Raw genomic sequence first — 20,228 nt, 5'->3', positions numbered from 1 at the left:
CTCGCCAGGGAGGGCGATTCGCAGCTGCAAGTAGCACCTCAGTTTAACRGCATCAGTCCGTCTGACCCTGTTTTGGGGGGGAAGAGCTAGCCGTCCTCGTCTGGGTGTGATGAGAGCAGGAGGGACAGGACCGAGTTGAAACACCGAGGTTTTCCTCCCTGAGGCGCTTGCTGAACCGCTGCACTATCGTTTGAAAATCAGCATTTGTTTGGAAAACATTTGACGATGCAGCAAAATCACCCTCTGCCTTTAAAACGGAGCGGAAACCCCCCGGCGCCGCGGTACAAGCCTCTGTGTGTGTTTTCTTTAAAGTGAGGGGGGCTCTGCATGGCAAGGTGCTTCCTTCTGCAAGCCTCTTGTTGCTTCAGTCTGGTTTGCCGTGACCGCTGCACAAGCATAGGAACTGGGGCTAATTTTGCTATGGAAAGCACAATTTCTCTTTAAACACTTCAAATACACCCCACGCTGTGTGGACATTTGGCTGAATTTTGCAAAAGGAGCGGTCTCTAGTTTTAAAGGTCCTGTCCTAGGGTTTCTAATGCTTTTATCAAAAGAAAAACGTATTTGCGAAAATAATTCATCTGGAAAGAGGTCTGGAGCAAGATCTGGGATATATTTCTCCATCTAGACTAAGACTTCAGAGAATTAATGCTGCAGTAGGTCACTGGGGAAATGGAAAGCACCAAGTCTGCAAAACACTTTTGAACCCTAGATAAGTATTTGGGGAAGAAGGCATCCGAGTCCRTCTTAGTGCCGTCTGCTCGTAGCTGGAGGAAAGTGGAGCAGGGACGTGGCCTCTGCTAGTGCTGGGGTTCAGGTCAGCGCTGGAGCAGAGCTGTGCTGGAGAAGGCGAATTCCCCTTTGGTGGCATCTCAGTCGTGCAGCTGTTCGTGTGAGGTTTTGGTCTGCGTTGCTGGAAATCTCGCAGGGGTAGCTGACGTCTGCCCAAATCTCACCGGTGCTACGCGGGACGTCTGGCACGGCGTGTTCTGGAGCCAGCACAGGAGACGGAGAGCATCGTTTCGTTGCTTCGTCTCTAGGATTTGATCTATAGAGCTGCGGGTTTGGAGAGCGTAGAGGTATCTCAGAATGCAGCTGGCAGAAATCCTCATCTGAAGTGGCCTCTCTCCACTGAATATTATGGGTCCGGATTTTGGGTTGGTTTGTGGCCAGCCAGTTCAGGAGCTTTCTGATCGACCCCAGGCTCAGCCCATGCGATTCCATGGCTACGGCCGATCCCAGGAGGCTGCGGCAGATACAAGGTCGAAGGGCTCGCTCGGCTGTTTTGGCAGGAATTGGATCTTTTCTGCGTTGTGCGGCAGGACCCTGGAACAAAGACTGAGGAACATTAAGTCTAGGAAGAAGAGGTCTCATCTGCTCCGTTGCGCGGGAGCCAGAGCCCCGTTCTCGAAGAATTTGCAGCCTGGCAGAGTCAGTGGGACGTTTCAGATCTCTCGCACGTTGAGTCAGTCTCGCAGAAGCAGGTTAAGACATCAGGCGGCTTCACGACTATTAGCAGCCCCAGATAAGCGTGTTGGTGCCTCGACCCCCTAAGGCAGCTCGAGCCCTTGGTGCCGGTGAGATTTTCCCCGGGCTTTCCGCCCCGGGAAGGGGCGAGGGCCTGGCGGCGTGGGCCGTGTTCGGCTCGGCCGTGCGGCACTGCGTGTCCTGAGCAGCCGCCCACAGGCGCAGGCACGGCAGCAGTGGTGCAGGCAGCGTGACGGGGTTGCCCACGCTGCCCCACAGCRACGGGAGCCCGGAGCTGCGCGCTTGCGCTTCGGTTTTCTGAACGCRGGGATGCACTTTGTGTGTTCTGTTGCTTTTTTAATTATTATTATTATCATTTTCATTTGTTCATGCTCCTTCCGATTTGTTGCTTTGCCTTTAAGCCAGTGGATTCTCCCTAGTCCTGTCCCGTGTGGCTCTTCCCGCGCCGCTCCATCTAGACACGCCGTAACTCCGGCTGAACCCGCCGTTCTCGCYGTGCCGCTCAGCCGGCACGGGAAACCCCTGGGTAATTCCCCCRCAGCTCTGCCCACGTGTTGCAGTGCGGAGCAGCCCCCTCCCTGCTGTTCCCATCGGCTCAGAATGCAAATTTCTCTCTCCCCCCTCGCCCTTACTTTTCCAGTCGCAAAACTGTGCTGGTCGGTAGGATATATTTTTTTCCCGTCGGTTTCATGCACAGATGCCTAGTGTTTTGCGTGCTGTATGTAAGAGTGTTTGGGCTCAGTTCTTTCCGTATTAACATTTAATGCAAAATCACCCACACATGCTTGTATGTACAAATATCTCCTAAGCATCTGTGCCAGGAGCCTACTCCTTAGTGCCATGGCCATTTCTCTCACACCAAGTACTACCCAACCTAAAGAAAACAGTATTCTTCACTTTTCAACCACAAAGTGGCATTTGGAGTTATGCATTATTTAAATAGCTGCTGTCTTATACCTTCCTTCCCATATTATGTGGAGAAAGAGGGTTTTAAAGCATTTTGTGGCAGTGAGGTGAAGCATCAGTAATGCAAGCACAGTAGGAACACGAGAAATGTTAGCCTCGCTGAATGTCCGGTTGCAGTATTGATTGATTTAGTTCACGAATCAAACTTTTTCTTGCTAACAGAAAGGTACAAAACCAGCTGAGCCATTACTCGTTTTAAGCTGTAACTAGAAGAATGAAGAGCTCTAAATAATGAAGACTACAGATCAAAATGATATCCTCCCCTAGACAGAAAGCTAAAGAAGCAATCTGAAAAGCCTTGTCCAGCGTGACCAGGTCACTGAGGACTGCGCAAGTCCTGTATGTGACTTCAATTACTGGCCCAGTCCCACAATTATTCTGTGCTTCAACTATTTTTATTGCAACAGCTGGATTGGRAAATCCTTAGAATGAGCAAAAAAGAGCGGAGCCCCCCCCCAAAACCCCAAGCAATCGGTAATCTGGTGCAACTGAGACGCAGAAGGGTGGCGAGTACGTTTAGACCTCAGGCGAAGAGCAGGGCGGGAAAGATGCTCTGACTGGTCTCGTCTCATCTCGGAAATTTGGGAATCTCTGCAGGCGCAGGAATGCTGCGGGGAAGCCTTGGAAGCTGAGCAGCTTGCTCTCTTAGTGCTTTAAAAATCCCCGCCCGCGTGCTTAGCCTGCAGAGGGGAYGGAGCGACGCACGTGATCCTCCCCCCGTTCTTTCTAACCTCATGCACGTGCCGGTTGCGGACGCTCGCAGTGGTTGCTGGTCGCAGGGCAGGATCAGCCCTTCTCTCGGGGAGAAAGAAATCCCATGCGGACGGAGAAACAGTTAACCCCGCTAGACCCCCGTGAAGGTGATCGGCTAAGTGTCTTTAAAAGTTGCCTTGTGCTGGTGCTCTCGCGGTGGTGGTTTCTCCTCCGTTGGGTCGGGCCGGTTTGGGAGACCCGTGGAGGCAGGATAGCTCCTCTGCCTGCTGCCACTAGGTCTCTCCCTGTGGTTTATTTTCAAGGCCACCCAATTTAGCTTTCAAGACCTCTGTGACGGAGCTTTTCTAGGCTTTCCGGGGAGGTGAGTTGGTGGATTAACCCCAGCAGCCTTTGCTGGGTTTGGTGGCGGTGCCGGGTCCCCCCCTCCCTTTTGCCCTTGCTTCTTACAGGGCTCAGGAGCAGCTGAAGTGGGAGCAGCAGGCGAAGCTGCAGCGGGTTATTTRTATTTCATGAAGACGGGCTCTCCTGGCTTGCCAAATGGCCTCGCTGCGCTGTTCTCCTGCCTGGTGACATCCAGCTTCAGCAAAGGCCGGTGCACAGAGGCAGGGAGGAGCAGCGAGGAACCAGCCTGGGGATTTTCCACTGCTTGCTGCCCTGGCGTTATTTCTGTTCTTAGCCGAGCGAGCTGTCTGCACAGCCGATGCCCAGTATTTATAGCGCCGTTGCAGACAGAGTTGTAACGCGGCCGTGATGCAACCTCTGCGCCACCGTAGCCTTTCTAAGGGGCTTGTGGTTGCACAAGTCGGGTAATTTATCCTCCTTTTCCATTGTCTTTTAATCTCCATCTAGTCTATGGGTTTATTAAAAGCCAAATAAAAAGCATGTGTATGCAAACCCGAATCCTGACCATCGCCGGGAGGTTCGGATGGACGCCTGCAAGGAGCCCGGCTTGCATGCCGGGAGGAGGCTGGGCAGACCAGCCCCGGCGCGAGGCGCACTCTTCCCCTCTGTGGGAAGGGACGCTCCGCTCTCCTCCGTCCCAAAATACCCCGGTGATCTGGAAACACACAATATTGCATCAGGGAAGAGCAAGGTAGGGCGACGGTGGGGCTGCGCCCCAGCACCCTGCGCCGGCTCCCGCGGGCGCTCAGAGCTCTTTGCCGCGTTGCTCTCCCCAGTGACGTTCGCCTCTGTTTTCACCCAGAATAAAGGCTGGGTTTTGTTGATGTCTGTTCGGTGTTTCTTGCATATAAAATACAATTAAGTTATTTAAACAACAAATCGCCCTTTTCACTTTCTCGTGCAGGCCCGGCGCTGGTTTCGTAGTCGCTCGCTCCGAGCAGCTCTGAACCGTCCCCGGGCAGAGCGGGACGGGACAGCTCTGCTCTGCTCCCGGCTGGTTCGCTGGGGTTTGAGCACGAATGACACGGCAGGGCTGATTTTTTGTCAGCAGAAGAAGGGGTTTGGGAGGCCAGGGAATGCAGGCTTGTACCTGAGGCACCAGAGCCAGCAAAGCATTTCTGGCTCTGTCAAAACCCCTCTGCACGAGTGTTTTGGGGTTGGAAATGTTCTCTCGCCACAGTTGCTGAAGGGAAGAAGACAGGAAGCAGAGCCACAACCAGCTCGGTGATCCGCGCTTTTGCGTTTGTGTTGCAGGTGAGGACCCAAGAAGTCGGTGTGTGCCTGCCTCGCGGGAAGGCACCGAGGCCGGCACGCAGTCCGGGCGTCCAAGATGGTAATGCAAAGACCKCAGCTCGCCCGCGCAGGAATAGTGTTCGCCCTGTGCCTCCAGCACCTCGTCAGCACCATTGAAGTCCCTCTTGACTGTAAGTGCTGTTTTACTCCTATTCAGTGGTTGAGGAGAGAGAGCCAGGAAGAGCAGAGCCCAGGCGGCTTGCTGAGTCCAGCCCAAGGTTTCCTTTTCTTTTGTTTGTTTTTGAAGTTTGTTCATCCAGAAAGTCACTTAAATCACTCTGTGATTTAGTCAGTCTACCTCAAAAACTGAGCAAGGGCTTGAAACCCCATATCAAAATGGGGACAGAGCACCTGGGCCAAGCTGGTCTGGAGGAAATAAAATCCTGCCAAATCTTTAGCCTGTTTGATTTAAGCAGAGCATCCCAGGACTCGTGGGGTGTCTGCAGAGCACAGCAGAGATTTGTGTTACCTCCTTGAAGGCCAGCTAGCTGGGAGACATCGTCCCTCCTGCTACCGTTGTGCTGGCTGAGCCATTTGGACATAAAAGCTCATTTTACTAAGGACATCTACATTGTATTTGTGCTGAAGACAACACTGCTGTATTTTGTTAGCATCTTAAAGGACCAGGATGTGTCTTTGCTGGTAATTATTTCAATTCTGTGTCCTGCGCTGGCACACCTTTTCCTGTTAGCTGTTTAGCCTGAATACTGGCTTTGCCGGCAGAGCCAGCTTACTCCAAATGGGTTTGATCTATCAGCAGAGGTGTCCCTATCCCGCAGGTCACGGCTGAGTTATAGCTCCGACCTCTGCTGGTCGCAGCACTGATGCTTCGGACATAGTGAAGTTGTGCAAAATGGGCAGGTCGGTGCATGCGCGGGGCTCGGTGTGCTCCTTCGTGGAGGACACGAGCTCACTGCTCGTCTGCTCAGATGCTGCCGCGAGCCGGCATCCAGGTCCCACGGGGCAGTGGTGTTCAGGAAGGTCATATGTAGAGCTGCATGATTTTTATCTCTCTGTCGGGACTTTTCGATTAATTATGAGATGAGACTTAAGTTTGATCCAGAAGCGCAAGAGTTGGGGGATGTGGAGCGAGGAGGAAGGGGAACAGGGGATAACGATCTTTCTGCTGAGTGGGCATCTTCAGGCCAGCGCAGGGGAAACACGTGACTTGTTTGAACGCGCTTGGGACGGGGGTCGCGCTGCTAAGCCACGGCTCAGAGGCTCTATCCCAACCGCTGGTCTGGAAACCAGTTTCATCATTTCTTTGTCTCGCAGCTTCCTCCTATAGGGGCTGTTAATAATAATCAGTCTGGCGCTGCAGGGAATATATTCTGGCAGTGCGATGCACTGAAATCCTCCAGCGAGCAGCACATCCGGAGAACAAGAGCAGCTTTTTGCCAGGGTCTAAATTCAGGCTGAAGTACCAGGGCCGCTCTTTGTAGGAGGGATTTCTACTCTGCGGGTTGTTGCTCTGTGGAGTCCTGGGTCTGCTGGCTGCATCCATGCTCAACTGATGGACAGCAAAAGGAGAATGAAAAATTTGGGAATGAAAAGTTTGGGGCAGTGGCTTTTCGCTGAAGTTTGAAAATAACTGAGGAGGAAAGGTGGGAAAGCCCTGATTCGCCAAGGTGAATAAATACCTGCGTAACTTGAAAGCACAAGGAGGGGGACCCAGAGCAATCTCTTATCTGTGCAAGACTCAAGCTTGAGTCCCCGTTTTGCTCCATTCCAGATGATTCTGGATGAAAATATTTATTCCACGGCAGTCAGCGCTGTAACATGCACATTGCTGCCAACAGTGGGAATTTTATTGGATGCACAGAGCTCGGTGGTTCCTTCTCAGGCCCGGCTCCGTTAGGATCTATAACCTTTCAGAAATGCCAGCAGTCTGCCTGGAAGGAGCAGCCAGTGCAGTCGGGCAAAACTGCCTGGGTTTGCAGCCAGCCTTCCTCTGCTGCTCCTGTGCTTCCTATCAGAAAAGGAGCAATTTTACAGCTTAAATGTAATGTGACCGTCAAAAAGTAAGAGCAATGCTGGTGTCGGGTGGAGCAGTGCTGAAGGCAGCCTTGCTTTCCTGCAGGGGCTCACGGTTTCTCTAGGCTCGTCCTCATCCTCCCCCTGCGCAGCGCGGAGCCACGGGAGCCACCGTTTACCCCCCCTGCTGCTGGGGAAGGGGGGTGGAAACGGAGCGCTCGCTCCTGTCGTTCCTTCTCGGATGGATCCTTTGCCGCCACGTCGGTGGGACACACATTTACAAACACATGACCTAAAATCAGCAGAAATACTGCGTTCTGGCTACAAAACTCGGGTCAGTTTTGCCTGTGTGGATTTGGCCAAGCTGCCACAGCCCAAGCCTGGTACGTGCTTTGGCTTTGCCTACCCAGAATAGGCGGCAATGGCATAAAAATCCCCGGACGGCACGTTTTTAACCTCCCGGCGCTGCCCTGCCTCCTAACGCAGCGTCGCTGTCGGCGAGGCTCCCCGCGAGGCTTTCCCCGCAGCGGCGAAGGGAGGGTTGAAGGTATCTCGGCAGAGCGTCTGTGTCCTCCCTGCGGCTCGGCCCGCGTTGCCCGCTCTGTTTCCATTTCTGATCCGTCTGAACCCGTTTCTGGAGCGCCCTGCACCGCGTTGTCGCAGGGAGAGGGAGAGGAGCGCGTGCTGGCGCCGGGCGAGGATTAGGCAGCCGACCCTTCGCAGCCCTCCCTTAGCTCCGCTTGAGACACGGTGCATCAGCTTCCTTTTCCTTTCATCCAGGCCCCGAGGGCAGTTGGGGAGTTTGTTTTCGTCTCCTGTTTAAGCCGCTTGGTGGTCGGGTCTGCCTTAGCCCCCCCGCGGCAGCCGCCCTGCGTCCGCCAGCCTGAGCTCACGAACACGTCGCGCGAACCAGGTTTCCCCGCATCGGCCAGGCGGTGCGGAAGCGGCACAGCTGCTCCGTGGGAGCGGGGCCGGATAAGCGTGCGGACGGCAGCCTCTGCAAGCAGCGGAGCTCCATTCCCCGCGTGCCGGGAGCCGTCAAACCCTCCCTGCGTCGCGGAGATCAGCGCTCTTGTACCGGTGCCCTTGACAGCAGCCGCAGAGCCCCCTTGCCCTGTGCYGGGGCAGTTGCACCAGTTTCTCTTTCTTTTAAGCTTTTCTAAGTGGTTTGTCCCGCTGGCCCCCATGGTAAGAAGTTTGCTTCCTCGAGTAAAAGCCTTCGTCTCCCGTCCCAGCGTGGCGGGCGCCCTGCACGGGCTGCGACTGCTCCCCTGCCCCTGTTTTACTGGATTTTACAGGTGCTTTCTCTGATTTTGGCCTCCACCTAAAAAGCCACATCAGGGTTTATCAGGCGCATGTTAGCCTCTGATTCAGGGGGACGAAACGGGGGGATTCAGGGTAATTCTGATGCTCCTAACCCTGGCGTACGACCACCTGGACCACTGGAGCACCAGCAGGCTTGTAGGCGGGTGGTGTGAGGACACCGAAGCCTCCCCAGGCCACACTGGTCCCTCTTCTGGCCCCAGAAGGCCCCAGAGGGTGCAGAGTCAGTGACCAGCGACCCGGACTGCTCGGTAGAGGCGTCTCACACGCGAACGGTAAGTTGGTGGATCAGAACATACCTGAATCATTCATGCAAAATGATTGTGTGTTGATGTGTGGGTATTTGCAGACCCTACAGTAACTATGTAATGTTTATATTTGTGTACAGAGTGTATATGTATATAGGTTTGCTCTTTAATTAACCCTTTTTCTTCTTTTTTATTATGCTTGCACTTTGGAAATAACAGCAAATATTCAGAGCGAATGTAAGTCCCACCCTTATCTTCTCTGTGTACGTGGTAGTCGCCTCCACATGTCCGGAGCAGGGCGTAAGGAACCAGGGCTGCTCGAGGCTCTTGCTTGGCACAGGGTGTACGGGGCTGCATTTCACGCTCTGCGGTGTGGCTTGGGGTAGGAAGGACGAGCCGTCTTCCCTCCCCAGCCACACGGGGTTTGCAGAGGTACTACAGCAAGGCCTGGTAGCCCCAAAGCAGTAAGTTTGCAATGCAAACGTTGACTCTGTGGAGGCTTGTTATTGCTGAAGCTGCATCCCGGAGGAGAACAGGCTCCTCTGCTTGGCAGACGCCCGTGTGCCAAGCTCATGTGCCCATTTTCACAAGCCCTAAACACTGCTGCTGTGCTCTTTGTGGGTGATCCTAGGAGCTTTGGGGCCTGTTTCTTGCTCAGGGAGTGTCTGTAAACTTCTTGTAGCTGCTCTCTGTTTCTGTGTCATGGCTGCAGCCTCTTTCTTGGAGGTACACAGATATGGTATCTATCAGTCTGATTCAGATGACCTGTTGGTAGCAGGAAGAAGTAACTGTGAGCTTTCCTAATGAGACCAAGACACCAAGCAAGAAATATGGGCTTCTCAGCCTGAAAGGGAGGCTGAACAGTGCCCATGGTTTGAGAGATGATAAATAGTACACAGCCCACCAATGCTCGTGGTAATTTCCTCAGGTCTTAAAGGGTTTTGGTCTACAAATTGCATGTCCAGCCTGGGGACCAGGCCAAGAACCTGGCAGGATTTGCTGTAGGACAGAAGAGGGAGGTTTCTTCCTCTCTGCACCACCCTCCTCACTGCTTCTTGTTTGCCTTGCAGTGCCTCAGCCCCCCACAATCACCAAGCAGTCTGTGAAGGACTACATCGTCGACCCCAGGGACAACATCTTCATTGAATGTGAAGCTAAAGGGAATCCTGTTCCCACGTAAGCGCATCTAAAGCTCTTGTTATATCGAAGTTGTGCTATTTATTAGAGCCAATAAAAGATAAGGGCTTGCTCTAGAGAAGCTCTGGCCTCCTTGGGTCCAGCCTGCTGCAGGTCTAAATTGGCCACGCTTCCACTGGAGTCAGTGGAGCTGAGCCATTTTACACCATCGGCTAATTTGGCTGTAAGGATCTCACCATGTGAATACAGTGTACGGTTGCAAAACAAGCGTGTCCCCAATGCTTGCAGTTTTTCATGGACACGGAACGGGAAGTTCTTCAATGTGGCAAAAGACCCCAAAGTATCGATGCGGCGGCGGTCAGGAACACTGGTCATCGACTTCCACAGTGGCGGCCGGCCAGATGACTACGAGGGCGAATACCAGTGCTTTGCACGGAACGACTACGGGACGGCACTCTCCAGCAAAATCCACCTCCAGGTTTCTAGTGAGTAGAGCACCCTGTCCCAGTCCTGGCGGAGGAACAAGCCCGGTAGACAGCTGCCCTAAGGGGTACAGTCAATATGTGCATCATACAGGATTTTGTAGAAGAGGCACGGGAATTATTCAGCACTCGAACATCTCAGCCTGCTTCATTTGTTACCTGCATCAGGAAATCTTGCACATATAGAAATAGAGTTTGCATCAAGGCCATTCCATTGAAACCAGGCCAGGTCCAGCGGGAAGAAGGGAGGGGAGAGATTTGCAAAGTGAATCTCTCCTCAAATGATCCCTTCATCAGACTGCGTGCTGTATCTTTACTCTTCTTTTCACAGGGTCTCCCTTGTGGCCCAAGGAAAAGGTGGATGTGATAGAGGTTGATGAAGGCGCTCCACTTAGCCTACAGTGCAACCCACCGCCTGGCCTGCCTTCTCCAGTCATCTTCTGGATGAGCAGCTGTAAGTTGGGCRAGTGCCCCTTCGCAGCTTGAACCCTCACTCCCTGTGGGGAGCGCTTCTGTTGCCTGCACTGTTTATTTAAAATAATTATCTTTAGAGGTATTACTGCTAGATTAGAGCATCGAGTCACCAGTACGGGGCTTAGGTCGGAGGGTTACTTTCTCCTTTATTCAGTCACCCATGGGAGCATCCAGGAGCGTTAGTATTTCTTTTGGCAGCTCTGACTTACTTTGAATTCCTATTCTCCCATGCAGCCATGGAGCCAATCCACCAAGACAAGCGCGTCTCCCAGGGCCAGAACGGGGACTTGTACTTCTCCAATGTCTTGCTGCAAGATGCCCAGACGGACTACAGCTGTAATGCACGCTTCCACTTCACCCACACCATTCAGCAGAAAAACCCGTACACCCTCAAGGTGAAAACCAGTAAGTGTCACGGTGATCACTCAGATGGGTCTTTCTCTGACTGCTCTCGGCATGGCTCTCCTTTCAGGCCACCCTGTACGAGTCCCCAACAGCCCTGAGACCTACCAGGGAGAAGAGTGGCTTCCGTCATTTTGTTTAGGATAAGAACTTGTTTGGATAAGGAAGGATAGTCCTTGGACTACTAATGTGGGAGTGAGAGGTAGCCGATTTCCTTCCAGTGTTTCAGAGCTTTGCCAGCTCCGCAGCTTTATAGGTGGCAGGACTGCAAAGACAGCTGTGTGCATGTATCGTTGTGCCTGTGTGTCTGAGAGAACCTCAAAGCATCTCAACAAAGATGGGGCAGTTCCCCTCATCTTTAGGGAAATGTATAATATCTGGTGATCTTTTCCTAGTTTTAAATGTGGGAAATAGCCTTGGTTTGCTCCAGGCTCAGGTTTATAGGGAACCCAGATTTGGAGTTATGTCCTTGGTTGCCTTATTTAACTTATTTAGCTGTACAGAACATTTCTGCAAACCATCTGGATTATTGGGTGAGCGTATAGGTGGATGTTTTAATCAGCCCAGGGCATCCAGAGATGTGGGCTCAGTCCTCTTGGATGCCGCTGCAGTTGGCATCAGCRTAGCAGAAAGCACCAGGCCCAGCTCTGTCCTGTTCCAACCGCAGCTCCTCTCTCCGCAGCGGCGTTTGACTTGCCTGCGCCCGGGGTGGGTTGAGCCTTGCACTGCTGCCAGTGCGCAGGAGTGGGCTTGAGCGTGGGTCAACTTTGTGATTAATGAACCACCTCACACAGTTCAAAGTTACCTACTGACCAGGAGCTGCTGTTTAGCTCCTTGGCTCTGGGACATGGTGACAGAAGGGCTTGACCCTTTGGAGCCTGAGTGTGTACACGTGGAAAGCGTTCAGGATGACTGGCGTTCTTAGTTTCGGCCCAGTGAAGAGCATCCTCTAGGGGCCAGGAGGAGCACACATATAATTCTCTCTAGCCRTATGAAGAGATGATCCATGGGCAGGTCCAGGCACCCCGAGTCTCTCCTCCAGAACGGAGACTCCTTTAAAGAAGGCAAGTTTCTGATGCTACCAAATGGCATGCCAGTTGTTTGGTGGGAACGTTGGCAGGGGGATATGAGCTGAGCGCTACAGGAGATGATGCAGGTCCTCCAGAACAGGCTCTCTTTTGTTACATGTGTATGTGTACAGCACCCAGCATGGTCTCAGCTGAGGCTGACACAGAATGGCCCGTACAGGCCATGTCATCAGATAGGAGCCAGATGAAGAACATCTTCAGGTCCTGCTAAGGTCCCGCTTACCTTTTTTGTAGTTGAGGGAGGAAGGGGTCGTGTGCTCTGACAGATACAAGGATGTGTTTTGGGGAGCAGGCTGTCGTGCACAGTAGGCATGAAGCACTCCTGAATCCCAGGGTCAGGGGCTTAATCTGCTCTCACAACAGCTTAAAATAGAATTAACTCTATTAAAGCATTCTGACAGCAGTGACCTAAAACTGGTGGGAGAAGCAGACTGGGCCTCTAGTATTTTACACTTTTATTGTAACACCCTCACCTCTATACAAAGCATGCGTGGAGAATCAGCAGTGCAAATACTATAAATAGACTCTTTGCTAATGGAGAGGAATATCTGTAGGCAATTCACTCTAAATTTTATTTGCCCATTTACAGAGCTGGCCAAATAATGACAACATTTGTCTGTAACTGAAGGGCTGAGTCCTAAATTGGTGTGAGCTGGAGAAACTCTGGCGAACAAAGATCTGTGTTCATTTGTGCCTCCAAAGGCTTTAGCCTGACATATTGATCAAGCTCTAGAAAAAAATGCGTGGAAGAAATCCTGGAAGATTTCTGTGCAGCCAGCTGCAATACAGCTATAAATGCTCCCCTCCTCCTGCAGTTACGCTCAGGTGCCTCCGCAGCGTCTGTGCTCCCGGGCTCTTTACAAGTCTCATTAAGGTTGCTGTCCTTCGGCTTCCAATTATCCTGGACCATCTCTTAAGTTTTCCTTTGGAAATGTCTGCGGTGTTGTAAGATGCAAATGCCAGCCCACAAGCTCCCCAGAGGCCCTTACAAGCTGAAGCACTGAGGGTCTAATTTCTTGTCTGTTATGATAAAATATTCTTTATCTGTACAGCGTTCAAAGGGATGCGTTTGTATTTGTCTCAAGCTGTTCAATGATTTCTGCCTTAAGCAATGGACATTGACTGTCTTTAAAAAAAAAAAAAAAAAAAAAAAGGTTGTTCACCCTGCTGCTGAAAAATCTTTGCATTTGACTGTCATGATCTTGTATGCAAGAACAGAAAAATGGAAAAATTTGGGGGAGACACCTGTGCCTTTTCTTGTGGAGGGTTTCTCTAGTTTACCCTAGTTGATGTAGCTCTTGGACTTCGGGTGGGCTCTCTTAACCCTTCTGCATAAAGACCCTGTGTGAGCTGATGAYTGAAGGTTCAGGTCAACAGCTGTATCGTAACCAGCTGTTCCTTAATTGCTCTAAAATCTCCAGTGCGGTAGGTGATGCTGTGACATGGCTGTGCCATATCCCAGTAGAAACCAGGGAGTTCTTATGCTTCGAAACAATATTTAATGTAACAGGCGCTGTGAAAATAGGAAGGCAGATCTCAGCGTGCCGTAAATCCAGGCTCGCTTGACTCTTCTGCAGCAGCTGTGGGCCTAGACGGCGAATCTCCCCGGCTCTCGCAGCGCTCTCAGAGCAATTAGCTTTCTCTTTCAAGTATAGGTGTTGGCTGGCAGTGGCTGTCAATAAATGAGAGCGCTATGTTATTGAAGAGCTCATATTTTGCATGCAACATAATCTACTTAATTACCTTGTGGTTAAAAGGGATTTTACAGTTGATTATCCTTTTAAAGCCTAATTATTATTATTATTTTTATTTGTTCGCCTTCATCGTGCCTTTCTGCATGATTATGCTGTTGCTTGGCTGTGTCCAATGTATGTTTTATGCTGGCAAAAAGTAGCAGAAGTATGTTTGCCTCATAGTTAAGAAACTGAGAGAAAAAAATTTCCTTCTCAAAAATGAACTGATTTTTTTTTCAAAGAAACAGATGTCTTTATGCCAAAAGAAAAAACCCTTCAATTCAAGGAAATGTTTATGATACAATTACCTGATATTTTTCATCAATTTATTTGTTTATCCCTCTTACAGTTGAAAAGCAGTCTTATTTTTCCTCTCCTTTATTGCTGCCTTATGTTGCTGTGTGTCTTTTTGGACAGTTGTGTTCTGATGCTTTTATATTGCTCATGTTGCCTGTCTGCGCTATTCTTACCCTTTGGGAAGTTACTTTGGTTTTTGTTTCATTTTGTTTTCTCCCTTGTCCCCCACTGCACCTTTTGGTGCCCCGTGCATGCTTTGGCGCATTCGGTATGCTCATGGTCTTTTGTTTATTGCAGAGAAACCCCATAATGAAACGTCTTTTCGAAATCACACTGACATGTACAGTGGTGAGTCAACACTGACTTCTGGAGAACTTCACGTCCTAACCCCGTTTTACCTAACCTGACTTACCCCGCGCTAACACCACGAGCTGCTCGCCCAGGGCACCAGGCGAGGAGCCGACGTGGTAGCAGCATCTCCTGTATCTGTTGCGTGTATGTGCTCCTTTTTCTGATCTGTGATTTATAGGCTGAACTTCACAAAAGCTGTGTGACAAAACCAACCCAACAGGAACAAAAGCCCCTAAAAGTTTTGACATCTTAAAACGATTGAGATTTAAGCTAATTAACTGGATATGCAGAGCTCAGCTTTAGGGGTAGTTAGATTAGTAGAATCTGAAGCAAGTGAAAAAGTCCGGAGGGCTGAACGGAGGCCAGCTTGCTCCCCTGCAGAAGAGGTGGTTTGCCTTCAGAAAGGGCTCATGGTTTAAAGATAATACCCAAGATCTCTCTTTTCTCTGTGTTCAGAAAGAGCATCTATTGTATTTTCAGCTAAACATAGGCATTGACTTAGGAGGAAAAAAGAAGTATTTGGTTTTCTCAAAAGCTCGGTGCTTTGTTTCTTTGTGGGGCGGTTATTACGTGCCGAATGCTTTCGGGAGATCCTTTTTCCCCTTTGTCTGAGCAGGGAGAACAGTTTGCTGGGGGAAGCCTGTACCGAGCTCATGAATTATGCTGCAGACACACAGTCGTGCTGCTCCCCAGGGCCCGGCTGCTGCCCTGAGATAGATGGAGAGTGTCACGGAAGCGATGGGACAATATAAGCAGAGGTGGGGAGCCGGTGTGGATTTTTTCCACTGCAAGGGGAAACGGAGCAGGGGGAACGGGGGTGTTTGTATAGGCTGCTGAAGGCACAGCTGTAACCAAGTACGTGGAAGCTTCACCAAAGACCACCAAAATACCCCCAGCGAGGAGAGCGTTAGCAGGTACCAGCCCTCCAGCCAGCAGCACTGCCCCGTGCCAGATGAGGCAAGAGTGGAAACAGTCTCAGCAGCGACACAAAGTCTGTTTGCCAGCCTCGGCGACGCGGGGGAGGATTTGCTTTCTCCCCCTCTTCCCCCGGGCGTGGGCCGGCGGCACGCTGCAGCGATGCCGGGGATGGCCCGGGAGCGGTCCCGTGCCGCGCAGTGGGATCCTGCTCTGAGAGCTCCTCGGATCAGCCCACGTCGTGTCATGTTCCCTCCGGCTCTGCACCCGGAGGAGGAGGTTTGTTTGTGCCCCCACGCAACGCAGGGCACATTTTCTTCTTCCATAGAGACTTTTGGGGACAAAGAGCACTTTTGTCAGCTAAGAAAAGAGTTTGGAGTGCTAGAAAAGGAGGACAAGACAGGTGAGGGCATTGGGATTCAGTTTGCAGTCCTCTTTTGTGGCGGGCAGCCCGTGTCCCTGTTCCCTGCCTCGGAAATAGGGACGTTGGCACCTCACCAGTGGTCAGGAGGCAGCTGGAGCCTGCAGGGACCGGGGTCACGTGAAGCCACCGCCGCACGGTGACAGAAGCAYGGCTTTGTTCAGCAAGAAGTGCTGACTGCCCTGATGACGCAGGGCGGAGGAACCGAGCCCGTTGCATTTGCATTTCTCCAACTGATGGGCAGTTAGGAAGGAACGTCGCCTCCCCGCTGGTGTCAAACAAACAGCCCGTGATGGAGAAGCTGGCACGCAAGCAATGAGGCCCCGTGTTCGCATGAGGAGCTGAGGTTCTGAGGTTTCGGGGCCTTGCTAGCAGAAATACAGTTTAAGTAGTGCCGTATCCCATTTTTCCTGATAGCTTGAAGCACATGCTTGATTCGGGAAGAGTGGGATTTCCGAAACCAAGATCCTGACAGGTTCTTGCTGCCTCCCAAAGCTGGAGGGGAGCGAGGGGGGTCCAGGTCAGCACAGTGATTACAGGACACACGTCCGTCCTGTGCTTGCTGCCGAGTGGCAGAGCTGCGGGAGAACAACTTTCCTCCCCGTGAACACTCCTCTGAGATGAGGGGAAACTGCTCCCTCTCGGCAACACCGCTGGTTTTGAGGGGGAGGTTTCTCTGCGACGGTTGAGGAGGCCTGAGCACGCTAGAAACCTGGAGAAGGATCTGCAGGGTGCTGAACCTCCCAAGGAAGCAGCGGTGTTAGAAGATGGGCTGGGCTTAGTCTGAAAACGTTTGTACGAATGGCTTTGAAAGGGGATTGCAAGCAAAACTAGCTTCAATGGGGATTGCGTAGACCGAACCAAGCCTCAGTGAGAGGGCGAGTAGGAGGCGACGCCTCCGCTCGTGGGCGCACTGAACGCGCGCAAGGTCTGCAACAGCTGGAAGAGAAGATCCTGCGGAGAGCTCTCCTTAAACGTATCCTGCTTCTCCGCTGAGCTAGGGGAGCAGCGCGAGCGCTGTCTGCGTTTCAGAGCGAACGCCTTCACGCTGCCCGTGCGCAATTTGTGTGTTTGCAGCGCTCACGGGCTCGGGGGGGAGACTCGCTCGGTGGTGTCTCGGGGTTTCTCCGTCTCCCACTGTGTGTGTTTGTACAGGGAAAAGTGAAGCTACTAGTCAGTCTCCTAGTTAGGAAAATCACATCACAGTCTCACGTATTTCTCCTTGTTTTTGTTCATAGATACGTAGAATAAGCTGCCTTTTATTTGCACTACATGGAAACTTCACGTCCCCGCAAATGTTTTATTTGTTCAGTTGTTTCAGATCAGCCATCCAAGACCCCCTCAATGAACGGTGAAAAACTGAGCTACAAACCTGGAACTTCTTAATAATTAATGAACTGGTGAAAAAATTCTTTGGGCGCTTTCTCGATAACCACGTGTTTCTCCCCGGAATGGTCTGGCTAGCTTGCGTGGCCGGGCACCGGCTGCCGCCTACCGGGTTGCCTTCCTTACGCGGAAGGGGATGGGGAAGAGAAACCCGAGCGGCTGGGGGCTGTCATCTCCCCCCGTCTCCCTGCCGGGCTCCGGCCAGGCTTGAGCCCGGCTCCCCCTGGCGAGACGGTGCCCGTGGGAGCGGTGCGTGAGCGGTCGGCGAGACGGCCGAGCCAGCCTGAGGGCAGGCTGGTCGCGTGGGTGTCCCCCCGCCTCGGCTCCGCTCGGAGCAGGTGCCGGAGGCCCCGGCCGGAGAAGCTTAACTGCCTAGGCAAACTGTTCTGCGATTAGGAAGGAAAAATGATCTCAAAGAATTAATTGGTTTGAATGTTTCATTAGCTGGGAGCCCTCTGCTAGCTCCAGAAGCTTCTCACCTTGTTTAAAATGGAAACGGAGGTCTTCTTTTATTCTTATTTTTTTGGCAAACCTGTAGGATGATTTAAAGCTGGCCAGTAGCACAGGTAGCACGCAGACGGGCTTCCTCTGGATGCGCGTACTCCTCTTACTGCCTTTAAGCAGACAGGAGCTGCAAGCTGAGGTGCATTATTTTAAAAGCTCAGGTCAGGACCCCGGGGAGGGCGGCACGCGGCTGCGCCAGGGCGAGAAGCGGCAGTTTCTGGGATCTCCTGTTCACAGCCGAATGAGCCCAGGTTTGCAGAGGTGGAGGCAACAGCGGCAATATATGGGAAGCAGAGTTGATTTTTCAGCAGAAATAAATATCCATGGGATTTATTTTTCCAGTTCTGTTCCATCCAGACAGATAAGTGAGACGTTGCTAGTTGACTGACATCTTGCAGCTGTAGGTGCCGCGACTTCGGAGCTGGAATGTTGCATCTGCCTGAGACGCGTTCTGGCTGCTCCCGATTATAAATAGCCAAATACTTATTAGTAGTGCTATGCTAAGGCAAAAGCTTATCAGCTATGCAGTGTTGTTGTTAGGTCTATTCAGCAAGTGGTAGAATACTAATTTATCTTCCTTATTTTTAATTTTCATCATTAATATATGGCTGGTAAAATTTGGCTTGCACTGCTGCTTATGTCTTTGAGTTACGGCCCGGGCTCCCGAGCAGATGGGTTCAGCCCAGGAGTGAAACCTGCAGCCTGTTCAAACAGGTCGCAAATTGCTGGCTAATAAAAGCCAGCGTTTACTTATCAAGTAATATCCCACGCTCCCAATCGCACGAGAAGAGTGAACGTTGTGAGTCTGGCCAGAGGTTTGGCAGCTGTTGACAAATACTGACCTTAATTCCAGCTGCTGCTTCTGTAATTAATTCCAGTGCATTTGCATTGGCTCTAAACGGGACAGGGAGCTTCTCCAGAAGCAGGCACGCCAACCCCAGCRCGCCGGGCGCGTTGTCCGGCGTCCCGTCCCTTCGAGCCAAGGCCAAGATTTGTCTGCCGTGGTAATCCATTAACCAAATAACTGCCTAACGCTCTGACCAGCGCCCGCTGCCCGTCGGTGGGCCGGTGCCGCGCGGGGGGTGCGTGGCCGGGCTCCGGCATCTCTGGAGCCGTCTCAGCGGCACGGTTTAACTCCTGTTGGTTTTTTCTTCTTTTGAGGGGCCTGCTCGCAAGCTTTTCCCGAAGCAGACTGACACGGACTCCATAAACAGCCGCTGTTCTCTCTCCCCCGTTTCTTTTCAGCCCTCCTCCTGTACCAAGCCTCGCGCAGAGGCTCCCCAAAGAGCGGCAGGCGTCCCCGGCGCTGCAGGAGCGCTGAGCCGCGCCGGGCTGCACCCGCCTGCCCGCGTCCCGCGCACCGAGCGAGCGGACCCCTCGGGGCYGGGGCTGGGGAAGGGGCTGGGGCCGCCCCGCCACAGCCCTGGCGGAGCGCTCCCGAACGGACGCGGTCCCTCGCCGTGCATCCCTTTATTTGTAGCGACCCTACGTCAACCCGGGCCGTTTTGTTCCGTTTCCTAATCTCGTAACCTCCATCTCTGCTACTGCTGCTTTCAAGCCCATCTCATCTTGTTCTGTCCTCACTGATTTAGTTTAATAATCCCAGTCTTTTTTGCAAGGAGCCCCTCGCTGYGTGTGTTTGTAGACAGTTGTCTCGTGTCTCCCCCGGTTGCCTCCCGTCACACTTCYCCGCTCAGTCGTGGTGTCTGTCGCTGTGGCTGCTGCCGCTACCTTCTCCAGTCCTGTTTCGTTTTGGAAGGGAGCTGCCCCGTCGGGCCCAGCGCTCACGGCACGCGGGGGGAACAGCCCGACGCTGGCGGAGCCGCGGACGGTGCCGTGGGACCCACCATCGTGCCGCGCTGCTCTCCGGCAAGGCGGCTCGCTTGCCGGGTTAAACCCTCCCTGTGCCCGCTTGTCTGYAACTTCTGTCCTTCGTTAAGTGTTTTGTCCATCAGTATTTCCAAGCCTCATTTGATTTCAGCCAATTTCTTTTCCGCCCGGCCCGTACCGCGCTCTCTGCTAGAGGCGCAGGTAGGTGAAGGAGGCCCGGCCCCGGCCCRGTGCTGCYGGCGCGGCTCCCACGCRCCCTCCCCGCGGCTCCGCTCCCTTCGCAGGTCCTCTCTTCTCTTTCCTCTTTTGTCTGTATTTCCCGCCTGCCAAAAACCCTTTCTGTTCCCAGTTTTTTTACTTTAAAAATCGACATTGTGCCCCTCTCTGCTCCCCAGGCACTTTTCAGGGTGGATTCACTTTCCTCCCTCCAGCCGCAAGCTCGTGCGGGAACCCGACGGCTTCTTCCTGAAAGCTGCGTGCGTTTCTGGCCCCGGACGTGCCTCCCCGTCGCTGTGGAGGGTGTAAAAGCACTGTGTTTTTGTGTTTTTCTTTCCTGCTGATTGCAGCCCGAGGGGTTACGGAAACAACTCCCAGCTTCATGTATCCGTACGGGACRTCGAGCAGCCAGATGGTGCTCCGGGGGGTGGACCTGCTGCTGGAGTGCATCGCTTCGGGAGTGTACGTACCGCGGATCGAGGCGGCGGAGGGCAGCACCCCCACAGGGATGGCCTGGGACCCGGGCTTTTGCAGACCAAGATGCTGAATCACTGAAACCAGGGGAAATAACCTCTGCTTAGGAA

At 52.6% G+C, this 20,228-nt stretch overlaps 1 protein-coding gene across 7 annotated transcripts in view; it reads left to right on the top strand.

Annotated features, from left to right (window-relative positions):
• Positions 1-4,900: 4,900 nt before the first annotated feature.
• Positions 4,901-20,228, top strand: part of NFASC (neurofascin) — a 59,837-nt gene continuing 44,509 nt past the window's right edge. For 4 of the 7 annotated variants that reach the window (XM_026077161.1, XM_026077162.1, XM_026077160.1 and 1 more), the window contains exons 1-7: positions 4,901-4,994; positions 8,628-8,645; positions 9,479-9,584; positions 9,834-10,030; positions 10,359-10,481; positions 10,736-10,906; positions 19,995-20,106. In XM_026077161.1, coding sequence (XP_025932946.1) covers positions 4,901-4,994; positions 8,628-8,645; positions 9,479-9,584; positions 9,834-10,030; positions 10,359-10,481; positions 10,736-10,906; positions 19,995-20,106 — 821 coding nt within the window. Of the gene's footprint in view, positions 4,995-8,627; positions 8,646-9,478; positions 9,585-9,833; positions 10,031-10,358; positions 10,482-10,735; positions 10,907-14,318; positions 14,370-19,994; positions 20,107-20,228 lie in introns of all 7 variants that reach the window. The other 3 variants (XM_026077158.1, XM_026077159.1, XM_026077156.1) reach the window with 2 other exon arrangements.

This window comes from Apteryx rowi, unplaced genomic scaffold (genome assembly GCF_003343035.1).
Source record: "Apteryx rowi isolate R43461 unplaced genomic scaffold, aptRow1 scaffold_45, whole genome shotgun sequence".
Taxonomy (NCBI): Eukaryota; Metazoa; Chordata; class Aves; order Apterygiformes; family Apterygidae; genus Apteryx; species Apteryx rowi.
Note: the sequence above shows the minus strand (reverse complement) of the source record. Positions and strands in the feature narration are given on the sequence as shown.